Source organism: Arvicanthis niloticus, chromosome 14 (genome assembly GCF_011762505.2).
Source record: "Arvicanthis niloticus isolate mArvNil1 chromosome 14, mArvNil1.pat.X, whole genome shotgun sequence".
Lineage (NCBI taxonomy): Eukaryota > Metazoa > Chordata > Mammalia > Rodentia > Muridae > Arvicanthis > Arvicanthis niloticus.
The window spans coordinates 51,456,616-51,477,099 of NC_047671.1; the positions used below are offsets into that span (position 1 = coordinate 51,456,616).

Below are 20,484 nucleotides of genomic sequence, written 5' to 3' on the forward strand. Positions count from 1 at the left end.
CATGCAAGGGAGAGGGACATCCCGGCTGGGACTGCAGTCCTTGGAGTTGTGCTGGAGAAGGGCAGGGGGGAGGGGGCCGGGCAGAGCCCAGAGGCCATTCTGAGGGTGGGAAGCGGGGTGGGAGGTGGGGCAGGCCTCTCGGGTTCCTGTCGACACCTGAATGGAGTGAAAAGGAAAGGACTTAGGAACGGGACTCACGTCTACCATTTGTGCTGTTTGTTTCTTTTTATTTTGATTTTTTTTGCATTTCCGCTTAGCTTGGATAATGAAACTACACTGGTCAGTTTCATTCCAGTTTCTATAAAACTCAGTTTTCCCTCCTGGTTTTCTTACACTTGTTGCTGTGTATTGGTTCAGAGCCCCCAGGGAGTGTTGGAAAGCAGGCAGGCACACTCTGTGACCCTCTTGTTTTTCTGGAAGTCAGTGCCAAAAGAAAGCGTCACTGATACTGAATTTTGTTTTTGTTTTTTGTTTTTTTAAAGAAAACTTAAGGGGACTTGAAAATGGGGGTCCAAATCAAGGTGACTGTCTCCTGTCTGGGCCTCCTCTTGCCGTTTTCTCCTCTTCTCTCCGTGTGTTTGTTGAGCACGGTTGGTGCGTGACTCTTGGGGACTGGTTCAGGGGATGATGACAGAACAAGACTCTTTCCAGCCCTGTGCATATACCAGTGGCATGCCGCCCTCTCCCATCCGCTCATCTCCTTCATCCCCAGCTTCCCCCGCCCCATCCCACCCCATCTGCCTGCTCATCCTCATCTCCACCTGCCCTGTGAGCTCCAAGACCCTGGCTCCCTCCAGTGCCTGGGCCACAGCCTCATTCTTCATCCTTCCTTCTCCAGGTGAGGGCAGCACACATGGCATTATCCCCAGGCTACCAAAAGGAGAAAGTGAGGCCCGGGAGGTGGGTGGGGAACAGGGACGGCAGAGGTCCTGACCTCTCTGCCACCCCAGATGTAGCCCGTGGGCTCTCCTCTCTGCCCTTCCTCACCCTGCTCTTCTCCAGCCCCAGGTTCAGACCTTCTCAGAGTCAGAGGTGACGCCTATAGGAAGGTCTAGGAAGGCTGTAGCCTGCTGCCCCTTCCGACCCATCCCTATTCCCCCAGACTTCTGAGAGTCATCCTGTTTGAGTGGGAGCCACAGCCACCAGCCAGCCACCCACACCCAATGCAGACTCCTTTCATGTTGATAAAAGGAGACATCTGGCTCCTTCTACACTGGTCTGGCTCCAAGGCAGAAAGGCCAAAGGCCCTGCTTATACCTAGAACCTTCGTTGAGGAAGCCTGAGTCTCCACACACAGGACTACAGAGAGGATTAGGAGTATCCAGGAGCCCCTAAAGGAACTAATGCCCCCAAAGGATAGCACTGGCTCTCAGTCCTTCCCCACCCTGACACTCCTGTCCCCCAAGGCCTTTTCTTTATCCATTGAGAAGGAGCGCCCCTCTCTCAGACAGGTGCAAGGCTAACACCAGAACATTGCACAAATACCATAGCACATTTGTGTTGTGCACCAGTCAGTACCACCTGCAACTGTGCAAGTCAGTATCCCTGAGCAGGCAGGCAGACTAGTTCAGGCTGAGTGTGGGACAGGGACACAGGGGTCTATTTACAGTTGTCACTATCTTCAAGACTCATGGGACAGCAGCCCTGATGTCAAATAAGTTTCTTTATCCCTTTTTGCCCCTCCACTTGACTGTTCTCTCTTACACATACACACACACACACACACACACACACACACACACTTGCATACATGGCTTCCCTGACTCTAAGAGCCCAGATAGTGTCAATGGACACAGTCAAGCCTGTTCCTTTCCTTTTACGTTGTAAAATCCAAGAGTCATTTCAACTTCTGGGTCTTTATCCTGTATTCCCAAAGGTGCTTCTGTTTGAAAAAGAATCACTTCACCCACTTCTAGTCCTCCACATCAGGGCCCAGAAGCAGAGGAAGAAGAGCTGAGTCTGGCTGGAGTCAGTGGGGAAGCCTTGGCCACTTCCTCCGTCTTCCTAGGCTAAAGTGACTAGGGACAAGGGTCAGGGATCAGAGAGATTGAGGCGCTCATCCCCTAAGCCACACTATTCAGTAGGGTAAGCATGCATTGCCATTGCCCACCCTCAACAGTGTACTTCCCAGCCAGACCTCCAAATGTATGTGCACCCATGCTCTACCCCCACAGTGTCCAGCTCCCTCCTTCCCCAACCCAGAGAGATACCACAGGCCCAAATAAACTTCAGCGAGAACTCCACAAGCCATTACTGTTCCCTATTCCTCTAGATTAGAGGCCATAGGGTTTTGTGATTATCATAGCCAATGATTAATGCCTAACTATAAGGTCAGGGGCTCTTGCTATGTACAGTAGAAGGCTAAGGCAGAGAATTCTCACCTCTTAAGGAATTTCAGGTTGACTAATGTTGCACAGTAACCTGATACTGAGGGGCTTCATTAGTTCCTAAGGAACTGCAGGCCAGGGCCACAGAGACCTGTTTTTGAAGAAATTCATGCATAAAGGTCAGCTCTGCCGTGTCTGTGCGCTTCTCCCTAGGTGACTAGCCTTTCTGGGGTTCAGGAGAGAGCACAGGACTGGGCATGTCTCCTAGAAATCTATGAAACTGGGACTTGCTTAAGGGGAGAGGTGGCAGCCAGAGAACAGAAGGAAGTGTACCTTGAGGGTAAGACAGGTTCAGGGAGAAGGGGGTGAGTAGGTGGTGCCTCTGAGCAGCAAGGGAGGAGATTGAGATTCGAGGAGATCCAGGCCAGAGCCAGGGCAAAGCCAGACCACAGTGGAAGAACAGGTCCTAGGGCAGGCAGGCCAAGGCTGGCTTCCAGCCAGCTCCTGTACAGAACAGGGTCCCCAGTTAGGCTGTTCCAACCTCCCCCTGAACCAGGTATCAGGAAGGCAGCTGTGGGGCGCTAGCAACTCTGCCTTTCCTCCAGGTCCCCAGCTCCCCACTCAGCTTTCTGCAAATCTACTCTACTTCCTTAGGGCAGGCAACCTTCTCCAAGTAGCTCCTCTAAAAAGTGCCTTCTGTTCCCAGCCAGCCAGAGCTATAGCATGAGACCCTGTCTCAGAACACACAAACAAAACTCCCTAGTCAAATAAGTTTGTATAGTTCAGTTATTGTCTCCTCTGCTAATGGAGACTGCCACTCTACAGGAGCCCTGGGGGATGGATGTCCCAAACATACTGGGCCACAGATCCCTCTCTGAGAGAACAGATCAAATACCCCCTAGGTCCCTTTCTTTGGTCCTGAGCACACAGTGTGAGAACAGCCTAGCGGAATTCTACTCTGAGTTTTCTGGGAGCTAGTCCATAGAGAAGGAAACCTGCCCAGAGTCCTGGAGAGAATCCTTCAACAGAGCCTGGAGGAGTGACACCAGGAACTTGTATCCCATAATAAGTCTGCCTGCCTGGCACCCGGAGGCTACAATTCTGGCTTCCCTGGGGGGCACCAGGCAGGTAAGAAGAAAAAGCTCCCCTAACCAATAGGACAGTTAGTCTTAATAACCCCCACCTTCCCCACCCGACTTCCCTAACTCATCCTCCCTGCCCCACCTCGCCTGCCCCATCCCCCACAGAGCCACATGGATTAAAGCGTCTGTAAGGAGATGACAGAGCCCTCCACCCAGCCCCTGGCTCCAGCCCCTTCAGCTACAAGTGTGACCCCAAGCGCCTGACTTGGTTTTCTCATTCATCCCTGCGCACTTTGATTTCTAACCTTAGCCTCGTGGATGATGCCAGTTTGTTCTGTGATTTTTCCCCTTTTCCTTCTCCAGATGTCCAAACGGATTCTTCGGACAGAGATGTTTGGAGAAACTGCCTTTGCGATTGTACATGCCAGATCCTAAGCAAAGTATGTTTGAAGATACAAACACAAGTCCCTGCTCCTTAGAAAGCTTCCGGGTGCAGTCCCCCAATGTAGGGCGTAGGGCCAGGGGTGTTGGTTGTTTTGATCTTTGGCTGTTATGTTTCGTTTCTCTTTCCTTTTTTGTACTTTGGTTTGTTAGTTCTTTTGTTTTGTTTTTGTTTTGCTTTGTTTTTTCATTTTTTTTGGCCTAATCCTTGGGTTTAAAGTTCAGGGCTACAGGTAAGGGGCAGAGTGGCAAGGCCAGTACAAATGGTAACCGTGGCGAGGAACCTAGCTGGCGCTGGCAGGAGCCTGTGCCGGGGTGTTGCAATGCCTGTGTCTTGCTATCCTGGCTCTCTCTTTCTGGTTTTCTTTCTTTTGGTAGGTGTCCTGTGGGATACACCGGGGACAGGTGTCAGCAGTTCGCAATGGTCAACTTCTCCAGTATGTTTCTTTCTTCTATTTCTCTTCTTCCCTGGTGACTGGCAGTCTCCTCATGTGGGAGGGATGGGGGTCTTACTTACCAAGTCTTGGAGGGAACAGGGGTGTCCTGAAATCCTCTCAGCCCTCAGTGCTTACCAGTAACCTCCGCAGAGGAGACGACACAGCCCTGTCTCTCCACCCACCCCGTAAGTCACCTGTATCGCCTAGGAATAGTGATATGGAATTCTCTGTAGCAGCAGGGCTATGTCCAGGCCTCTCCCCTCTTCTGAAATCAGGCAACCTGCCAAATGTAGGAAGAGGCACTTACAGGGCCCTCCCCTGCTTCTGAAGACTGTCTGAAGGTGTCAGGCTGCTGCTAAGCCAGGCAGTGAGCGTGTGCATATTTTTGTGGGTATGTTTGAGAAAAGGGAAGGGGTCTCAAGAGTCTGCCTTCTGGTCTGGCCAGAATGGTTTGTGTAGGGGTTCTAGAACCAAGGCAGAGGGGAGATTGAAGTAGAGCAGGTCCCCAGGGCAATGGTTTCCATGAATTTTTCCAGAGACATGTGTACGGCTACAGGATGAGGTGGTCAGAGGGCAATGGCAGATGCTAACAGACTCAAGTGGAAACTGGTGACTCTTCCCAAGACTCCTCTAGTCTGAACACTATCCAGGACTCCATCTCCTTTCTTTCCTCCACTCTGAGTGAGGGAATGAGCCCTTTGCAGCCCAAATATTTGGCAAAATAATAAATTGTTGTAATTAGGGCCTGAGAGAGCTTCCTTCAAGCACCACCAGGTGGAGGTGGAACAAAGCAATAAGCCTCTGGCTAGTCACAGACTTGGTTTGGGACCCAGTGGTGTGTTGGCCTTCAACCATGTCACCTATCCCATCCTGCAGAGCAGACCAGCTTCCTGCTCCTTTTGGGAAGGATATTTGGGTCCTGTGAGCAGTAAGGAGCCATAAAACCTGGATAGTAATTGAATGTTAGAAAGGAAAACTCTATAAAAATACCAAAGATGAAACCCAGGGGCCATTAGATAGCACATTCAGAAAAACAGCTTTAGAGTTCGGGTCTCAGGATGGAGAAATGAATCTTCAAATTGTCCTCAGACCATAGGACAATGCACAGAAGCCCTGCCCTTGGGAGCATTTGGACCCCAGCAGGTGAGGGCTGGTAGACAAAATGAGAGGCAGTACTCTCTCCAGACCCCTCTATTCTCAGTCACAGGCTATGGAGGAAGAGAGGATAAAGACAGAATATGTGAGCAAGACATGCAGTCCTAAAGAATCAGATCCAGCCTATGTAGAGAACTCTGGAGCATGGAGAGCCTCAGGAGAGGATAGAGCTGACCGGCAAGGGTAGATCAGGTGGGGGCTGTTCCTTTCCACACTGGGCCAAAAGCCTCCACAGCATAGGAAGCTGTTCTGGACAGGCAGCCAGAGCAATAGGTCAGAGCGCAATAGAACCTCCAGAACATGGACTACTATGCAAAGCCCCTTGGCTGGCGAGAGCACATCAGCCTTCAGCCTGTGTCTGCTGCGAGCCCAAAAGAAAGCCTGCAGATGGCATTCCCAGCCCTCTTGCCTGTGTCATCAGCACCATGCAGGTGCCTTTATGTGGAGAATTCCCATTCTTTAAGTGTGCTCCGCAAGAACCTTTATGATGTTCATGTTCTCGGCACATGATGAGTACAAAGATGTCATCCTGTGCCCCCTGAAGTGCTCAGCTGCCCATTTAGAAATGCCAGGTGCCTAGATCCCTAGTCCTGGGTGCTATTTAAGTGCTCTGGGTTTGTTCTCTCCACCGCAGGATGAGGATAGAGGCAGCTCTACCTAGGAGGCAGCAGCAGGGATGAAATGAAGTGATGCACGAGAGCTCATCTGGGAGCCTGCCTTTATCACGAGAGGGCAACTCAGTATCTCCCAGCTATAAACAGCAAAGAGGAGAGCAGGAAGAGACTTAGTCCTTGGAGGATGTCTCCCAGTGTTGCTGAGCAAAGCATCTGACCCTGCCACCTACCCAGACCACCTCAAGACCAGGCAATCTTTCAGAGACTAAGAAAACAGCCTTTGACCCCAATAGCACTTTGAAGTTTCTCCCACTACAGGCCCTGCCCTCCTGAAAGGGAAAGCTCGCCCATCTGTATCCCACATGTGTATGACTACATTCACACACATGCACAACCACAGAATGTGTGCTTGCATCACACACACACACACACACACACATGAGCGCATGCTTACATCTGCACATACAACACTGCCCCCTCATCCAGGCACTTTATGACTGCAATTGGTTATGTCCAAGACTATAAATTTGCATAAATGTTCTAAAGCCCGGCCCTGCTGGAAATCTGACATCCAATTTACTGGTCAATATGAACATTTCACTCAGCAGGTCCACTCCCATCCTGGCTGAGTGCCATGCAAGAAACATGAGTAGGAGATTGCTCCCTTAACTACAACAGACACAACTGTAGATCTTCAGCATCTGTCCCCAGACTTCCCAGGAAGAGTCACCTACCAAGTGACTGGCTGAACTCTCAATTACCTCACCAAGCATGCCAGCCACCACTGGCCCACCCTAACCAGGACCCCTGAAAGCTGCTGTTGACATGGTTTTGTTCCCAGAGAAGTGACCTGGAAGGAAATCCTCAGAGGGCTTTGAGAGGCTAATCTGCTTCTGCAGGTGGCCACGCTCTCCTCAGGAATAGCCAGACAAGCCTGAGCAGGATCGGCCATAGCTTAGCCCCATGATCCCTCCAGGCTCCACTTTGCCTCCCAATTTCCTGCATCACCTTGAGAAAGTACCCTGGCACCGTAGATAGACTTTAACAACCTTATCTGAAAGGACGCTTAGGACCGGAACTTAGAACCTGTGAAGCTGGTCTGCTGTCTCTCTAGTGAGCCTGACTGGACATCAAAAACATGCCCCTGAGTGCGTCAAAGTCCTAGGCTCCAGAATGCACTATTCAGGAACCCCTCTACGACCTTTAACCCTTTGAGCCAGAGAGCTGCACTTAGGGCCTCAAACAGTCATAGTCAGACTGCAAAGAAGCCAAATTTTCAACATCACCCCAGCTTCAGAGTGGAGGAATTGCAGAGGGCTTGTGTTTTCAGTGCTGGGATGAACACATCCTTGATGTGGGCTATGCACAGGTTAGAACTCCAGGATCTTCCTCGAGATCCTTGGGGTCAGGACCTTCTTGGTCCCTGGCTCAAAGCCACCTACTCTCTTGCTCTTTCTAAATACATATTCCTCTGAAATCCCTTTCAGAAAGCACAAAGAGATGGGCCAGATAATACTCAGGATGCCCTTTCTCCAGAGCAGATGAGAAGTCAAGTCCAATGCCACACCCTCATCAGGTCTAGGGAGCTGACCTGGCTGACATGAAAGTCATTGAGGGAGTGTACCCAGGCAGGTGTGAACAGGAGCCCTGGCACACCTCCTGCTGGCCAGGCCAGCTCACATCTGCCTGTGTACAGGTGCTTTTGAGAGAACAGATGCCATGCATCACCCACATCCACACAACAAGTTAGGGATGAAACAGAGCCCAGGGTCTGTGGAACAGAACTGGCCATGCCTTAAAAGGAAAGGCAAGCTCTTTAAAACACCACTGAGATTTCTGGGCTCCCACCCAGACCTTCTCCCGTTGGCCTGAATTGTCCTGAAACACAGCCAGGTTTTCAGACCTCCAGGATCCCATAGCAAGGCCTGCTCCACCACCATTGCAGCTAAGGGACTGAGACCCAGACGGCTTGGGCATCTCTTGGAGTCACAAAGAATGGCAGAGCTGAGTCTTAGACCAAGGCTCCTTTAACCTGTCAATGTTGTAAGCATCCACCTTTCAAAGGCCTGAGCTCACACATTCAGGTGACAATCTCACTTCCAACACCGTAATTTATCCACAGTGTAAGAAGTGTGCATGCTACACAAATGAACGCACTCTTCCTACTCCCTGGGTTGTAGGTGCTCTCCTAAGTGGTGAGATGGGTTTGGGTACCACAGCTCAACCCTAGGAGCCCAGGGTATATGGGATGTCAAGTACAGCAATGACTTGTTGTTTGGAGTCACTTCCTCTCCCCACTGTTCCCCTCTGAGACACCAAAGCTCTGCACTCGGACTGCCAGGAGATATGCCAGGCCAGCTAGGCTTGTGGCACAAGGCAGTGACATGGGGCCCGTCTGGAGACATGACACATTCATTCTGAACAGACGAAAAGGACGCCCCATGAATAAGCTAGGAGTGGGGGCAGACTGATTTCAAGAGAGCCTGGAGATGGAGGGTTGGAAGTAGAACCAGAAGGAGGGGATCAGGCTCTCCTCCTTGGACCCTACCTCACTCACCCTCTGCTCCTGGGGACATCACCAACTGACTCTTGCACCTGTGCCTTCTTACTGGGTACTAACTCCACTGCTCATCTCTAAAGCTCCTTCCCTGCCTGCCAATTCTAACATGGCCTCTCTCTTGTGTTCTTGGGGCTCTCAGGTACTGGGGATCAGGGAGGGAGCCCAGGAGGCTGGGAGGGGTCACTACTAACGTGCTTTCACCTCGCAGGCTGGCTGCCCCATGTTCGAAGAGTTCTGACCAACGTTTTTTCTCTTTCTCTCTCCTGCCCGCCCCTTCTCTCATTCTCTCCCCCTGCCCCTCTCACTCTCCTTCCTTCCGCACTACCAGAGCACCTTGGATTTGAATTAAAGGGTACGGAACCTGAGTTTTCCTATGCATCATCTGCAGACCCCCCCTCCCCCCAGCCTCTGACACCAGGACTGAGGAATGTCAGGTTTCCCTTTCCCACAAAGGGAAAGTTGATGATTCTGAAATTTTCACTGGCTTCATCAAGATGCATTGATGATGTTGATTTAGAGCAGGGTATCCGGCAGTTCACACTGTGCCCCGTGCTCAGTTAGCACCCCTGCAGGGGAGGAGCCTGTAGGGACTTGCCAGTCAGTCCCTAAAGCAGACATGGCTGCCCCAAGGGGTTGGTGTCTGCAGAAGCCTGGTTTGGGGAGCTATGGGCAACTCTTTCCCCTCACCTTGGTCCTCTTTCCCTCCCAAGTGCATTGCTTCACAGTCTGCACTAGGCTGGAAGCTGACAACTCCCCATTTGCTTCTGTCCCTGCATTGTGTCTGTCTGCTAGACTCTGCCATCTGCTCGATCGAGGCTTTCACCCCTTCCATGATCTGTCCTACAGTGGCATGTTGTATGTGTATGTGGGCTAAGCCACCAAGAGCCTAATCTGTACCTACCCTTCCTCCTACCCCCAAGAAACTTACATGTGATTCCTACTCCCCTCATATCCCACCCCACCCCACCCCCACCAGAGACACAAACACTGACCCTTTAGCCTGTCTACCTGTCTGGAAGGGACTTTGAAGATTAGCGTTTTAAGCTCTCTGGCTTGGTGCAAGATGACTCCAAGTATCCAGATGTGTCTTAGCAACAGATGTGGAGGGCTCAGGATTGGTGGGAGCTGTGGTTGGGGTGGTGTGGAACACCAGACATGGTTCAGAGACTACACATATGGAAAGGCTTTTTCACGGCAGCCCTGAGGGGGTCCTAGCCCCCCCCTCACCACCACCTAGTCCCTATCAGTTGCTCTCAGTAGAAGGCAAAGCTCAAAGTCTGCATGTGAGTGTCTGTCTGGGTCTCAGGCTCCACTGAGTGGGGAGGAGGGTGGAGGCTGGGATTGTGGTGTGGTAACAGGAATGATCTGCAGGTATGTGTGGATGGAGGATGGGAATGCCTAGATAGCAGGTGTCTCAGGGCAGGACTCAAGAATACAGAAAGACTATGGAATATCTTTGTGTTAAGCCCAGGGCATTTGGGATTGAAACTGCCAGCATGGGGAGGTGACTGTGGGTGTGTGTCTATCTGGGGGAGCGGGGGGAGTGCACACACTTGCCTACCCAATAAACATTCACTCAACACCAGAACTTGCAACACTTAGCACCCCTACCCTCCTGGAACTGCATTCAAGAAGAGACATCAACAAATAAGAAACACTGTTGACAAGTGATACAGAGGAAAAGGCAGTGAGCTCAGGGCTTGGCTTGGCTGCAGGAGAGAGCTACTGTGACGAATGACCAGGAAAAGGTTTGTCTCACGTAGTGCATCTGGTAGCCAGCCCCCCAAACAACTGAGAAAGAGTGTCGAAGGCAGGGGACACAGCACAGACAGGCTTGCCTTATCCGGTGGTCAGAGATGCTGCAGCTGGCTCCAGGCACACCAGATGTGTGATCCGAATGGAATGTGAAGCTGGGCAAATCAGGGGCCTTGAAGATACAGGAAGCCATTGGCTTTTATACTTGCAATGAGGAGCTAGCTGTATTGTGTGTCTCGAAGCATCAGATTAGAATGAGCTGCATTGTTACTAGTTATCTGTGGAGAGTGGGAATGAGTCAGACTTATGAGAAGCAGAACAGAAAGGGCTGTCAAAAGGTGACCATCTCTAGTTGAGAGAGCCCCCTCCTGGACTACAGGGGCAGCAGTGAAAATGCTCACTGTGGTCAGATCCACCACTCACTCGGAAAGCAGAGTTGAGATGACTTTCAGATGGACAGTGGAGGTGAGGAGAGACAGAGTAACAGGAAGGAAGCTTCACTAATGCTTTGGGCAAGCAGGTGTGGAGAGAGCTCTGGCTAGCTGGTAATTTGGCTGGCCATGGCTCATGGGTATTGACCTTAGAGCAGGGAGAAATCAGGGCAAGAGATGGAAATGGAGGATGCATACAGACAGTCTGTATATAGTCCATATATAGTCTGTATATAGACAGAAAATCTGTCTAGATGATACATGCATGAGTGTCTGTGTGAAAGGCATGTCTGTGACTCTGGAAGACATGGCTTTGGGTGTGTGATCATCCAGAGGGTTTGTTGTTCTGAGGTTGCTGGTGTACATAGTAGGTGACCTAAATATGAGAGCTTGGGGATATTTCTCAGTGCTCTGCCAATCACAGAGTGTCTGCCTCTACTTATCACTGAGCTGGGAGCAGGGCAAGGTATCAGTGCCAGCCAGCAGCTGGGGGTGAGGTGGGCTGTAGCAAATGCTGTCACCTTTTCCTTGTCTTCTTCCTGGCTTTCTATTTTAGAGGGGCAGAGATGGCCATACCAGGCACAGGGGGACAGGACAGTTGGGCCCACCCTCTCCCAGCTTGTAATAAAGATGGGGCCTGTTACTTGTGCACAGGGACACTCCTAAATGCCAGACTGTGCTGTCACTGGTAGGCTTCTCACCAGCAGACAAGGTACAGTGAGCCAAGGCACTACCCTGACCAAGCTGTGGGAATGGAGAAAGGCCTTTCTTCCCACATGCTGTAGGTCCAGTCTGCTGGGTCCCTGCCCCTGGCCAAGCTACCATCCCTCTTAAATCTGCATCTGACACCTTGTCATCAGCCATTTTTAGGGAGGCTGGGATGCATGAGAGAGGCCTTTGCCTTAGGACTCTGTTCATTGGAAAACAACACTCTGCAGGGCCACCATGGAGCAGGGCAGAAGTACTGGTCAAGGTGTTGCCTCCCCTCTACTGTGGCCTTGGAACTTCACCCCCTACTCCATCCCCTCCCTCCCTCTCCCCCCCCCCCCCCATTTTCCACTCATGTGCACTGGGCAGGTATGGGTTTTAGGGGAGGTGTAGCAAAGTCTGAAGGGAGGCAACGGCGGTCTGCGAGCAGGCAAGGGGAAGGGGTGGAAGGAGATGGATAGGTCCTGTGCTGAGGTAGCCCAAGGCTGGGGAATAGGGAGGTTGTGTACAAGCATCTCCATGGGCTCTGTTCCTGCTCTGCCCCTGCAGAGGCTGAGGAGCTGTACCAGAAGAGAGTCCTGACAATTACTGGTATCTGTGTGGCTCTGCTGGTCGTGGGCATCGTCTGTGTGGTCGCCTACTGCAAGACCAAGTGAGTGTTACATGCTCAAGCTGAGAGCAAGCCAAGCCAGTGGGGGATGGCCCGCAATGTTTCTCTGAGAACATACTTCCTCCCTGTTCCCACCATGCCCAGCATGAGTGCCTACAGCTTCCTGTTCCCAACAGTCTCTGGGCCTCTGCAGCTGTAGAACCAAGGGACAGACATAGAAAAAGTCTTAGTTAGAATCTAATTCTGCCAGCACCTGCAGGACCTTGGGCAAATTGAGGACCTTCTCCAAGTCCTATGGTCATGAGCCTAGGGAGCATTACATTGGCCTCGCTGAAGCTCCCAGCTCCCCTTTGCAGGCTCCTAGAGTGGATGGAATAGAGGATACTGGTGCCCTGGGCCATGCTGGGAAGATGTGCAGGGAAGGCTGCATTCTCAGGACAAATTGGTGCCTCAATGGTACTGTGCACACCTGCACTGGAAGAACTGCAAGGAGCATGGAGGAGAAGAGATTAGGCTATCTCAGAGCAGTTAGGGGCAAAACTGGGAAGGTCGTAAACAGGGCAAACCAAAGGCAAGCCAGAGAAGGCAACCCAGACCACTCAGAGCAGAAAGCCAGGGTCCAGAAGACTGGGCAGAAGCTAAAGACATGAGATTCAGAAGCCTCCATAAAACCTTGATGCCAAGCTCCAGATAGTACAGGACCAATGAAGGCTGCTGATTGGGATGGCAATGTATTTGTTCAGATCTAGGAAGTGGGCCTAGGCAGAGCCACCATTTCAGAGACTGAGTCTCTGGGTCTGGACTCCTGCTGCCCTACAGATGGGATCTAAGGTCCTGCTGACCTCATCTTGGATGGGACCAGAACCAGAAAAGCTGGGAAGTAAGGAGAGGGTTGGGACTGGGCCCAAGAAAGTTGAGTCCATGAACTAAGCAAAGAAGCCACCTGTTCTGATGCCCACGGCACTTACTCATTGCTGAAGGCAACAGTCTTCATCAGGCCCACCTATGACCAGAACATGGCTAGGCACATGACCAGTGCCCCAAGCAAGTGGTGCCAAAGCATTTTTGGTTTGGGGCTTTTTGCTGTTGTTTGCTTTGGTTTGATGCAGGGTCTTACTATACAGCCATGACTATCCTGGAATCCACAGAGCCCTCCCTACCTGCACTACATGGGGCCACCAAGATGCATTTTTAAAGCACCTATCCTCAGCTGGAGGGCAGAAGGGATCTCTCTCAGAAGCAGCATTCAGGCTCAGTCCTAAGGGAAAAAGATCTGAAAAGGAGGGCGTGTAGGGCAGAACACTGTGTAGGATCAGAAACAAGCTGTCTCAGGAAGCAGCAAGCTGGGTGGAGGGAGGGAGCAAGAAACAAGCCTGGGGAGGAAAAAAATGGGGCACTGAAGGCCAGGGAAGACTTTGAGTCACAGGAGTGATATAATTACAGTTGTATATGATAAAATCATTTACTGAGCATTTATTATGTGTCAGTGTACAGAAGTCCCACAGGCCTGGCTCCTGAACCACAGCATTCTATTTTATTTTCTTTGGAAAACTTTACTGAAAGTGTCTAGCTCATTTATTTGTGTATTTACTCTCTGCCTCCCTTACTGGCCCCTAGGCTGCATGAGACACAGACCATGTTTACCTCATCTGTTCCAAAGAAGTGTCTGGAACACAGTAAAAAAAAAAAAAAAAATCCAATAAACGCTAAACGAATGAGGGAGGGAGGGAGAGGCTAGCACAGTGTGAGATCTTTATGGGCTTTTGATGGTCAGTGGCCTTTGGGGTGGTAAGGGGTCCTATGCTACAGATGGAGGAAGTAAAACATCTTCATGCACTTCCAGAACTTGCTCAAGGTCATACAGTACAGAGCAATGTGATTCCATGCATTGCCCAGCCTCCCTGGAAGAATAGCCAGGGAGTGCCACCCTTTAGGGTAGCCATGCTAGGCTCACCTATTCTTCCCCTGCGCAGAAAACAGAGGAGGCAGATGCATCACCATCTCCGGCAGAACATGTGCCCCGCCCACCAGAACCGAAGCCTGGCCAACGGGCCCAGCCACCCTCGGCTGGACCCTGAGGAGATCCAGATGGCAGATGTGAGTGGTGTTCCCAGACCAGCCCCCTCCTAGATCTTACTGGACAGCCACCTTCTCTGGCTGCAAAGACAGGACAGGGTGGATGCCAGTCCTGTCCTTTGTGCCAGGCACTGCCTCACTGAGGATCTGGCTTCACTCTGCCCATTTCCATAAGGAAGAATAGGGTGGGGGTGTCTGGGGCTATCTCTGACCCACTGATCTCATCCAGTGGGTCACCCCATAACTAGATAGAACTCCATGCTTATCACTTGCACCCCCCCCCAACCAGGAAAGGGAGACTATCTAGTCTTCATCACTAACTCCTCCCAACTTCCTGTCTGTCCTAGTACATCTCCAAAAACGTGCCAGCTACAGACCACGTGATCCGGAGGGAAGCTGAGAGCACATTCTCTGGGAGCCACTCCTGTTCACCTTCTCACCACTGCCCCACAGCTACGCCCACCTCCAGCCACAGGTGAGCAGCACCAGGGTCCATAGAACCCCCGCTAATTCCTGACACTGTCAATCATCCACAGCTAGCTCATCTCTTGTGTTTGCATACTGACCACAGTCCATCTGACTCTCCAGTCCCCGGGCAACCTGGCCACAAAAGCACAATCGTTCCTATAGCTGAAAAAATAGCAGGGCTGATCCCTCCTTCCATGGAGAGGCCCATGCAATAATCAGAGCCCTTGCATATTGGCCAGTGAGGCTGAGATCCTGAGAAATGGCTAAAGAACATGGAGACAAAAGTGTCACAGCTGGGAGACCTTGGTGGCAGGGGCAGGAGGAGCCTGTACGCATGGCAGCTCACCAACCACAGTTCTCCCATTATCAGCGTTGAATGTCTATGATGCTCCACAACCATGCAGAGTAGAGAGGAGAGTAAGCTCAGGGAATCACAGATCAAAGAACCAAGGGCAGAGTGGCCATGGGACCACATGCCTGCACTAGGACAGCCTACCCTTCCCGGCCTATCAACTCACTCCTATCTGGTTTTCACAGACATGAGAGCCACACATGGAGCCTGGACCGGTCGGAGAGCCTGACCTCGGATTCCCAGTCAGGCATCATGCTCTCATCAGTGGGCACCAGCAAGTGCAACAGCCCAGCATGTGTGGAGGCACGAGCTCGGAGGGCAGCAGCCTACAGCCAGGAGGAGCGGCGCAGGGCTGCCATGCCACCCTACCACGACTCCATAGACTCGCTGCGTGACTCTCCACACAGTGAGAGGTCAGTGTCTACCCCTTCACTGGACCCCACCTTGGCTAGAAAGCTGGCACTGCCAACCCAAACAAGGTCCCAGAAAGGTTAAATAGTCTCTTGGGATTAGAATTGCAGCTGGTTCCGCAGATCCTGGCTGGAGTGAGCACACAGTTTGCATTAGGGAACATTAATAACCACACTGGAGCATCAGGGCTGTTGCACACACCCAGGGCCCAACGTTGGCCTATTCTCAGCATTACCTAAATTACAACAGAAACAGAGATATGGAGACCCAGTGGACTAGATGGTAGGGAAAGGGGTTATTTTCAAGGGCACTGACCTGAGCAGTAAGGACATGAGCTAAGAATGATCCAGGGCCTGTCAGCATCAGCAGCCAGGTCCTAGTACCCAAGGCATTGCTGGAATCCCAAGGTGTTGATAAAGGAAGAACCAGTAAATTCTCACACCCCACCCCCAAGGCTGGCAAGATTGCTGTGGCAAATGAATGAGCTTGCCCACCAAGGCTGGTGACATAAATTTAATTCTTAGAACCCACATGGTGGAAGGAGAGAGCCAACTCCCACAAGTTGTCCTCTGACCTCCATCCACATGCTGTGTGTCACACATACACACAGTAACTCCACACCAGGAATCCCAGGAGCTAGGCCCCTTCCTGATCAGCTTTACAGTGCCTGTTAGGCAAGCCAGGTTGGTGAGAGGAAAGCAGAGGAAGGCACACCGCAGGCAGGACAGGCTCCAGGACAGCTAGGAGCAAATTCTACCTCTTTCTGATTCAACTGACTCTATGCCAAGCCTGGGCTGACCAAGCATGCCAGAGATGGCCCTTCTGACTTAGTCTGCAATTTTTAAAAGTGCTAAGCATAGACACCACACTAGGGCAGAGAAACCTGGTCCAAATACAAACTCCAAGATTTTCCCCTCTGAGTCCATCTCCACTATCTGAATGATCTGGGGTGGGTACTTCAAAATGTGTTCCTTCAGTGTAGCTAGAGGGAAACAATTCCTGCTACACATGGGGCTGGAAAATGCCCCAGCATGATGTACAGAGTTCTTCCTCACTCATCCCTGTTTCTGTTGGCATCAGCACTAGACGGTGGGAAGAAGTAGGCAGGGAGATGGGGAAGAGACGCTCTCTAGGAGAGATTCTTGAGCATGCTTAAGAGAAGCAGGATGGGCTCTGGGGGCAGGCTAGGGACACAGAGATGGGCCAAGCCCTTGGCTTCTGCTTGCTTGGGAGGTAGAGCCTGGGTGGATAAATAGGAAGGTCTTCCCTAGCAGAACTGTTTTGGTTGTTTGGTTGATTGGTTTGGGAAGGGGGTTGGGGGTACTTTGTTTTGTTTGCCCTGGGAACCTCCTAGAGTGAAAGACAAACTCCAAGGTAGTGGCATGGCCAGAGGGAACATCTGGCCCAGGCTGGAGAGTACTTCAGGAGACAGGGAGTGGGTAGGACTCAGTAGTTAACCTGATCTGCATGTGAGAAAGTGAAGGGTGGAGGGGACCTGACTTAGTAAGAAAGAAAAGACTCTAAGCCAGTCCCAGAGAGCAGTCAAGCACCTGACATCGCAGTCTGAAAGAAAGGCAAGGAGGTGAGTGATCCCGGTCCTCAAGTAGAGAACGGTAGATGCCGATGGCTCCTGGGGAACAAAAAGGGTCCTGGGGTGGGGGAACAAAAAGGGTCATCAGAAGATATAGGAAGTAAGGAGAGTGGAGACCGTTGTTATCTTGGTATCTTTCAGCCCTGGCTTGAGGTGCCTACCCGGTGTCACTTCCCTGTGGCAGCCTTTGGATACAAGAAGGCATGATTACCTCACTTAGCCAAGCCGGGAGATAAACTGTCCTTGCAAGAGCAGTGAGCTCGAATCTAGGGAGTCTCTGAATGGTGGCTAGTGGCTCCTGGAATTCAGCATACTAGTTTCTGCCTAGCCTGGATTCAAATCCCAGGGACAGGTACCCAGGATTCACATTGGGAGGTATTAGCAAGAAACAGGCCTTCAAGGACCTGGCGATCATCGGCTCTAAGCAGAGACACCTAGTGGTGTTTTAGTGAAAGACAGGCCGAAGGAGTTAGTTGATTCAGAAAGAATGGAACAGACCACATTTTGGTCATTCCGTCCTTGGCACTTAAAATCTGTGTCCCCTTTTTTCCTGTATGTAGTACAGCCCTCACCCACAGATGCTACAGAATAGATGAGTTCACACATGAAACACCCCATGCTGAGCGTGCCCCGGAGACTGTGAGCATCCCTACAGTTCTCCCATAGTACATTTCTGAAATCGCCCAGCATCATAGTGGAGTAAACACTATAGTCATCTATGCTTAACAGATAAGAACAGACTGGGAGGATAGTGGACACTAAACGTGGTCAGAGCCACGGCCCTCACTCTTATGGACAGAGTCCTTTCTGGCTGGAATCTCTGGTGAACTGGCACTGCACCCAGATTCCCTACCCACGCCTCTGTCTCTCCCGCAGGTACGTGTCAGCCCTGACCACGCCCGCGCGCCTCTCGCCCGTGGACTTCCACTACTCGCTGGCCACGCAGGTGCCGACTTTCGAGATCACGTCGCCCAATTCTGCGCATGCTGTGTCGCTGCCGCCCGCCGCGCCCATCAGCTACCGCCTGGCGGAGCAGCAGCCACTCCTGCGGCACCCGGCGCCGCCCGGCCCGGGACCGGGGCCCGGAGCGGACATGCAGCGCAGCTACGACAGCTACTACTACCCGGCGGCGGGGCCCGGGCCACGGCGCAGCGCCTGCGCGCTGGGAGGCAGCTTGGGCAGCCTGCCAGCCAGCCCCTTCCGCATCCCGGAGGACGACGAGTACGAGACCACGCAGGAGTGCGCGCCCCCGCCGCCGCCGCGGCCGCGCACGCGCGGCGCGTCCCGCAGGACGTCGGCGGGGCCGCGGCGCTGGCGACGCTCCCGCCTCAACGGGTTGGCGGCGCAGCGCGCACGCGCGGCGCGGGACTCGCTGTCGTTGAGCAGCGGTTCGGGCTGCGGCTCGGCGTCGGCCTCGGACGACGACGCGGACGACGCGGACGGGGCGCTGGCGGCCGAGAGCACGCCTTTCCTCGGCCTGCGAGCGGCGCACGACGCGCTGCGCTCGGACTCGCCGCCGCTGTGCCCGGCGGCCGACAGCAGGACTTACTACTCCCTGGACAGCCACAGCACGCGCGCCAGCAGCAGACACAGCCGGGGGCCGCCCACGCGGGCCAAGCAGGACTCGGGGCCCCTCTAAGGCCCCCCGCCTCGCCCGCCCCACGTCTCCAAGGAGAGCGGAGATCACCGACTGGAGAGGGAAAAGGAGCGAACAAAGAAATAAAAATATTTTTATTTTCTATAAAAGGAAAAAAGTATAACAAAATGTTTTATTTTCATTTTAGCAAAAAAATTGTCTTATAATACTAGCTAACGGCAAAGACGTTTTTATAGGGAAACTATTTATATGTAACATCCTGATTTACAGCTTCGGAAAAAAAAGAAACAACAAAAAAAAAGAGAGATGGGCCAATTTTTTGACTCTTTAATAGAAACCTATATTGTGGTGCCTTTTGCTGTACGCTAATCTGGGGCTCCTGGAGAGCCGTCTGGGGTGCAGTGTGGGGATGGGCGCTTGTAGGATCCCAAACTGGTGGGCGGGGGGGGTGAGAAGAGGCAGGGAAAGAAGAGACTGTGAGGTTCTAATGAGAAAGAAAATGAAGATAAGATGGAATTTTATCTTCCCCAGTCCAGATCTGGAGTCCTGAGCAGAGAGGGCAGGGATCCTAGCCTTAGAGCTGGAATTGAGGTTGGGTTATTTCCAGGGGGAGACACAGGCTCCCCACTACAGCAACTAGAATGGGGAAGGGTCCTCCCCAGCCCTCACAGTTGCTAAGGGAAAGAGGACAGAGAAGTCTGTCTCCCCACCAGCCCCCGGCCTAGGGAGGGGGCAGCTCTACCAGGGGCCCAACCTTCTCGGCTCCTCCTCCCCTGCGGCCTCCAGGACATCCTGTGTCCTCTGCAGCACCTAAGTTTACAGGTCGTCTTTTCTATTTTACGCCTGCATGTCCTTTGCATTTCAGATTCTTTAGATTGAATGCATGGTCACGCTGGGACCCAGAAGAGCCACTGCGACAGTGTATTCGATTCCCCTTTTAGCAATAAAGTAACACCATATCCTTCACACAGTCCAGCTCCCGGCCCACCTATGACTTCCATCTTCCAGTCCTGCCCTCCCCAGCCAGCCCTCAAAACTGGATCCAATGCTAATTTTTAAAAAAAAAAAAAAAAAAAAAAAAAAAAAAAGGCAATTGTCTAAAAAGCAAACAAAAATCCCAAACAGAAACAAATGGGAACCCTGACATGTCCAAACACCTGACTGTTGACACTTGAACATTTTTATATTATAAATAAAATCAGAAATAACTCCTGTTTGACTGTGTGTACCTAGCCCCAGGTGAGGAGGGAAGATAGGAGGGCCTAGGATGAGGCACGTGGGTACTGGAAGATTGCATAGGGCCAAGGTAGTCCCTGAGCGGAAGTGACCCTCTCTCCAGTCCCTCTGGTCCCAGCTCCCAGGACCTGCTCCAAGTCTTCCTTCCAAATCATTTATAAGGTGTCCCCCTGGGTGCTAAGGAACCCAGCCAAGGGACTGACGCAAATCGTTCTGCTTTAAACTCAGCCTCAGAACTCCAGCCCCGTTCCTGCCCTACAGCTAGGAAGCTGGACTGGGGCAAGAGTTTTCTTCTGCCCAGGTGGGTGAAGAGGGAAGGGTTGTGGGGTTGGCACTGGAGCAGCGGAGGCAAAGATGACCCTTGGGGCTTCAGGCATGTCACAGGCAGAGTCTGGACATGTAAGACAACATAATGGGTACCCTGATTGCCAGAAGGACCAGAACAGCTGCAGCTCCTGAGCCCCAACTGTATACCCCCCTCAGAGCCAGGGCCTGTCTAAACCTGCAGCTCTGACGAAGGTCTGATCTCAGGCATGGAGGAGGCAGATAGAGTCCAGGGGAAAGAGTCTTTCTCGTCAGCTCCTTAGAATGCCAGGAACCAAGATTCCAGCCAGAACCTGAAGCCTTCTCTCC

At 52.1% G+C, this 20,484-nt stretch overlaps 1 protein-coding gene across 3 annotated transcripts in view; it reads left to right on the forward strand.

The window, feature by feature from the left end:
* Positions 1 to 18,953, forward strand: part of Nrg2 (neuregulin 2) — a 178,850-nt gene extending 159,897 nt beyond the window's left edge. The window contains exons 5-11 of one of the 3 annotated variants that reach the window (XM_076912800.1): positions 4,229 to 4,287; positions 8,945 to 8,968; positions 12,060 to 12,162; positions 14,094 to 14,217; positions 14,544 to 14,671; positions 15,202 to 15,429; positions 17,895 to 18,953. In XM_076912800.1, coding sequence (XP_076768915.1) covers positions 4,229 to 4,287; positions 8,945 to 8,968; positions 12,060 to 12,162; positions 14,094 to 14,217; positions 14,544 to 14,671; positions 15,202 to 15,429; positions 17,895 to 18,657 — 1,429 coding nt within the window. In that variant the 3' untranslated portion in view covers positions 18,658 to 18,953. Of the gene's footprint in view, positions 1 to 3,772; positions 3,850 to 4,228; positions 4,288 to 8,944; positions 8,969 to 12,059; positions 12,163 to 14,093; positions 14,218 to 14,543; positions 14,672 to 15,201; positions 15,430 to 17,894 lie in introns of all 3 variants that reach the window. The other 2 variants (XM_076912803.1, XM_076912801.1) reach the window with 2 other exon arrangements.
* Positions 18,954 to 20,484: the final 1,531 nt, after the last annotated feature.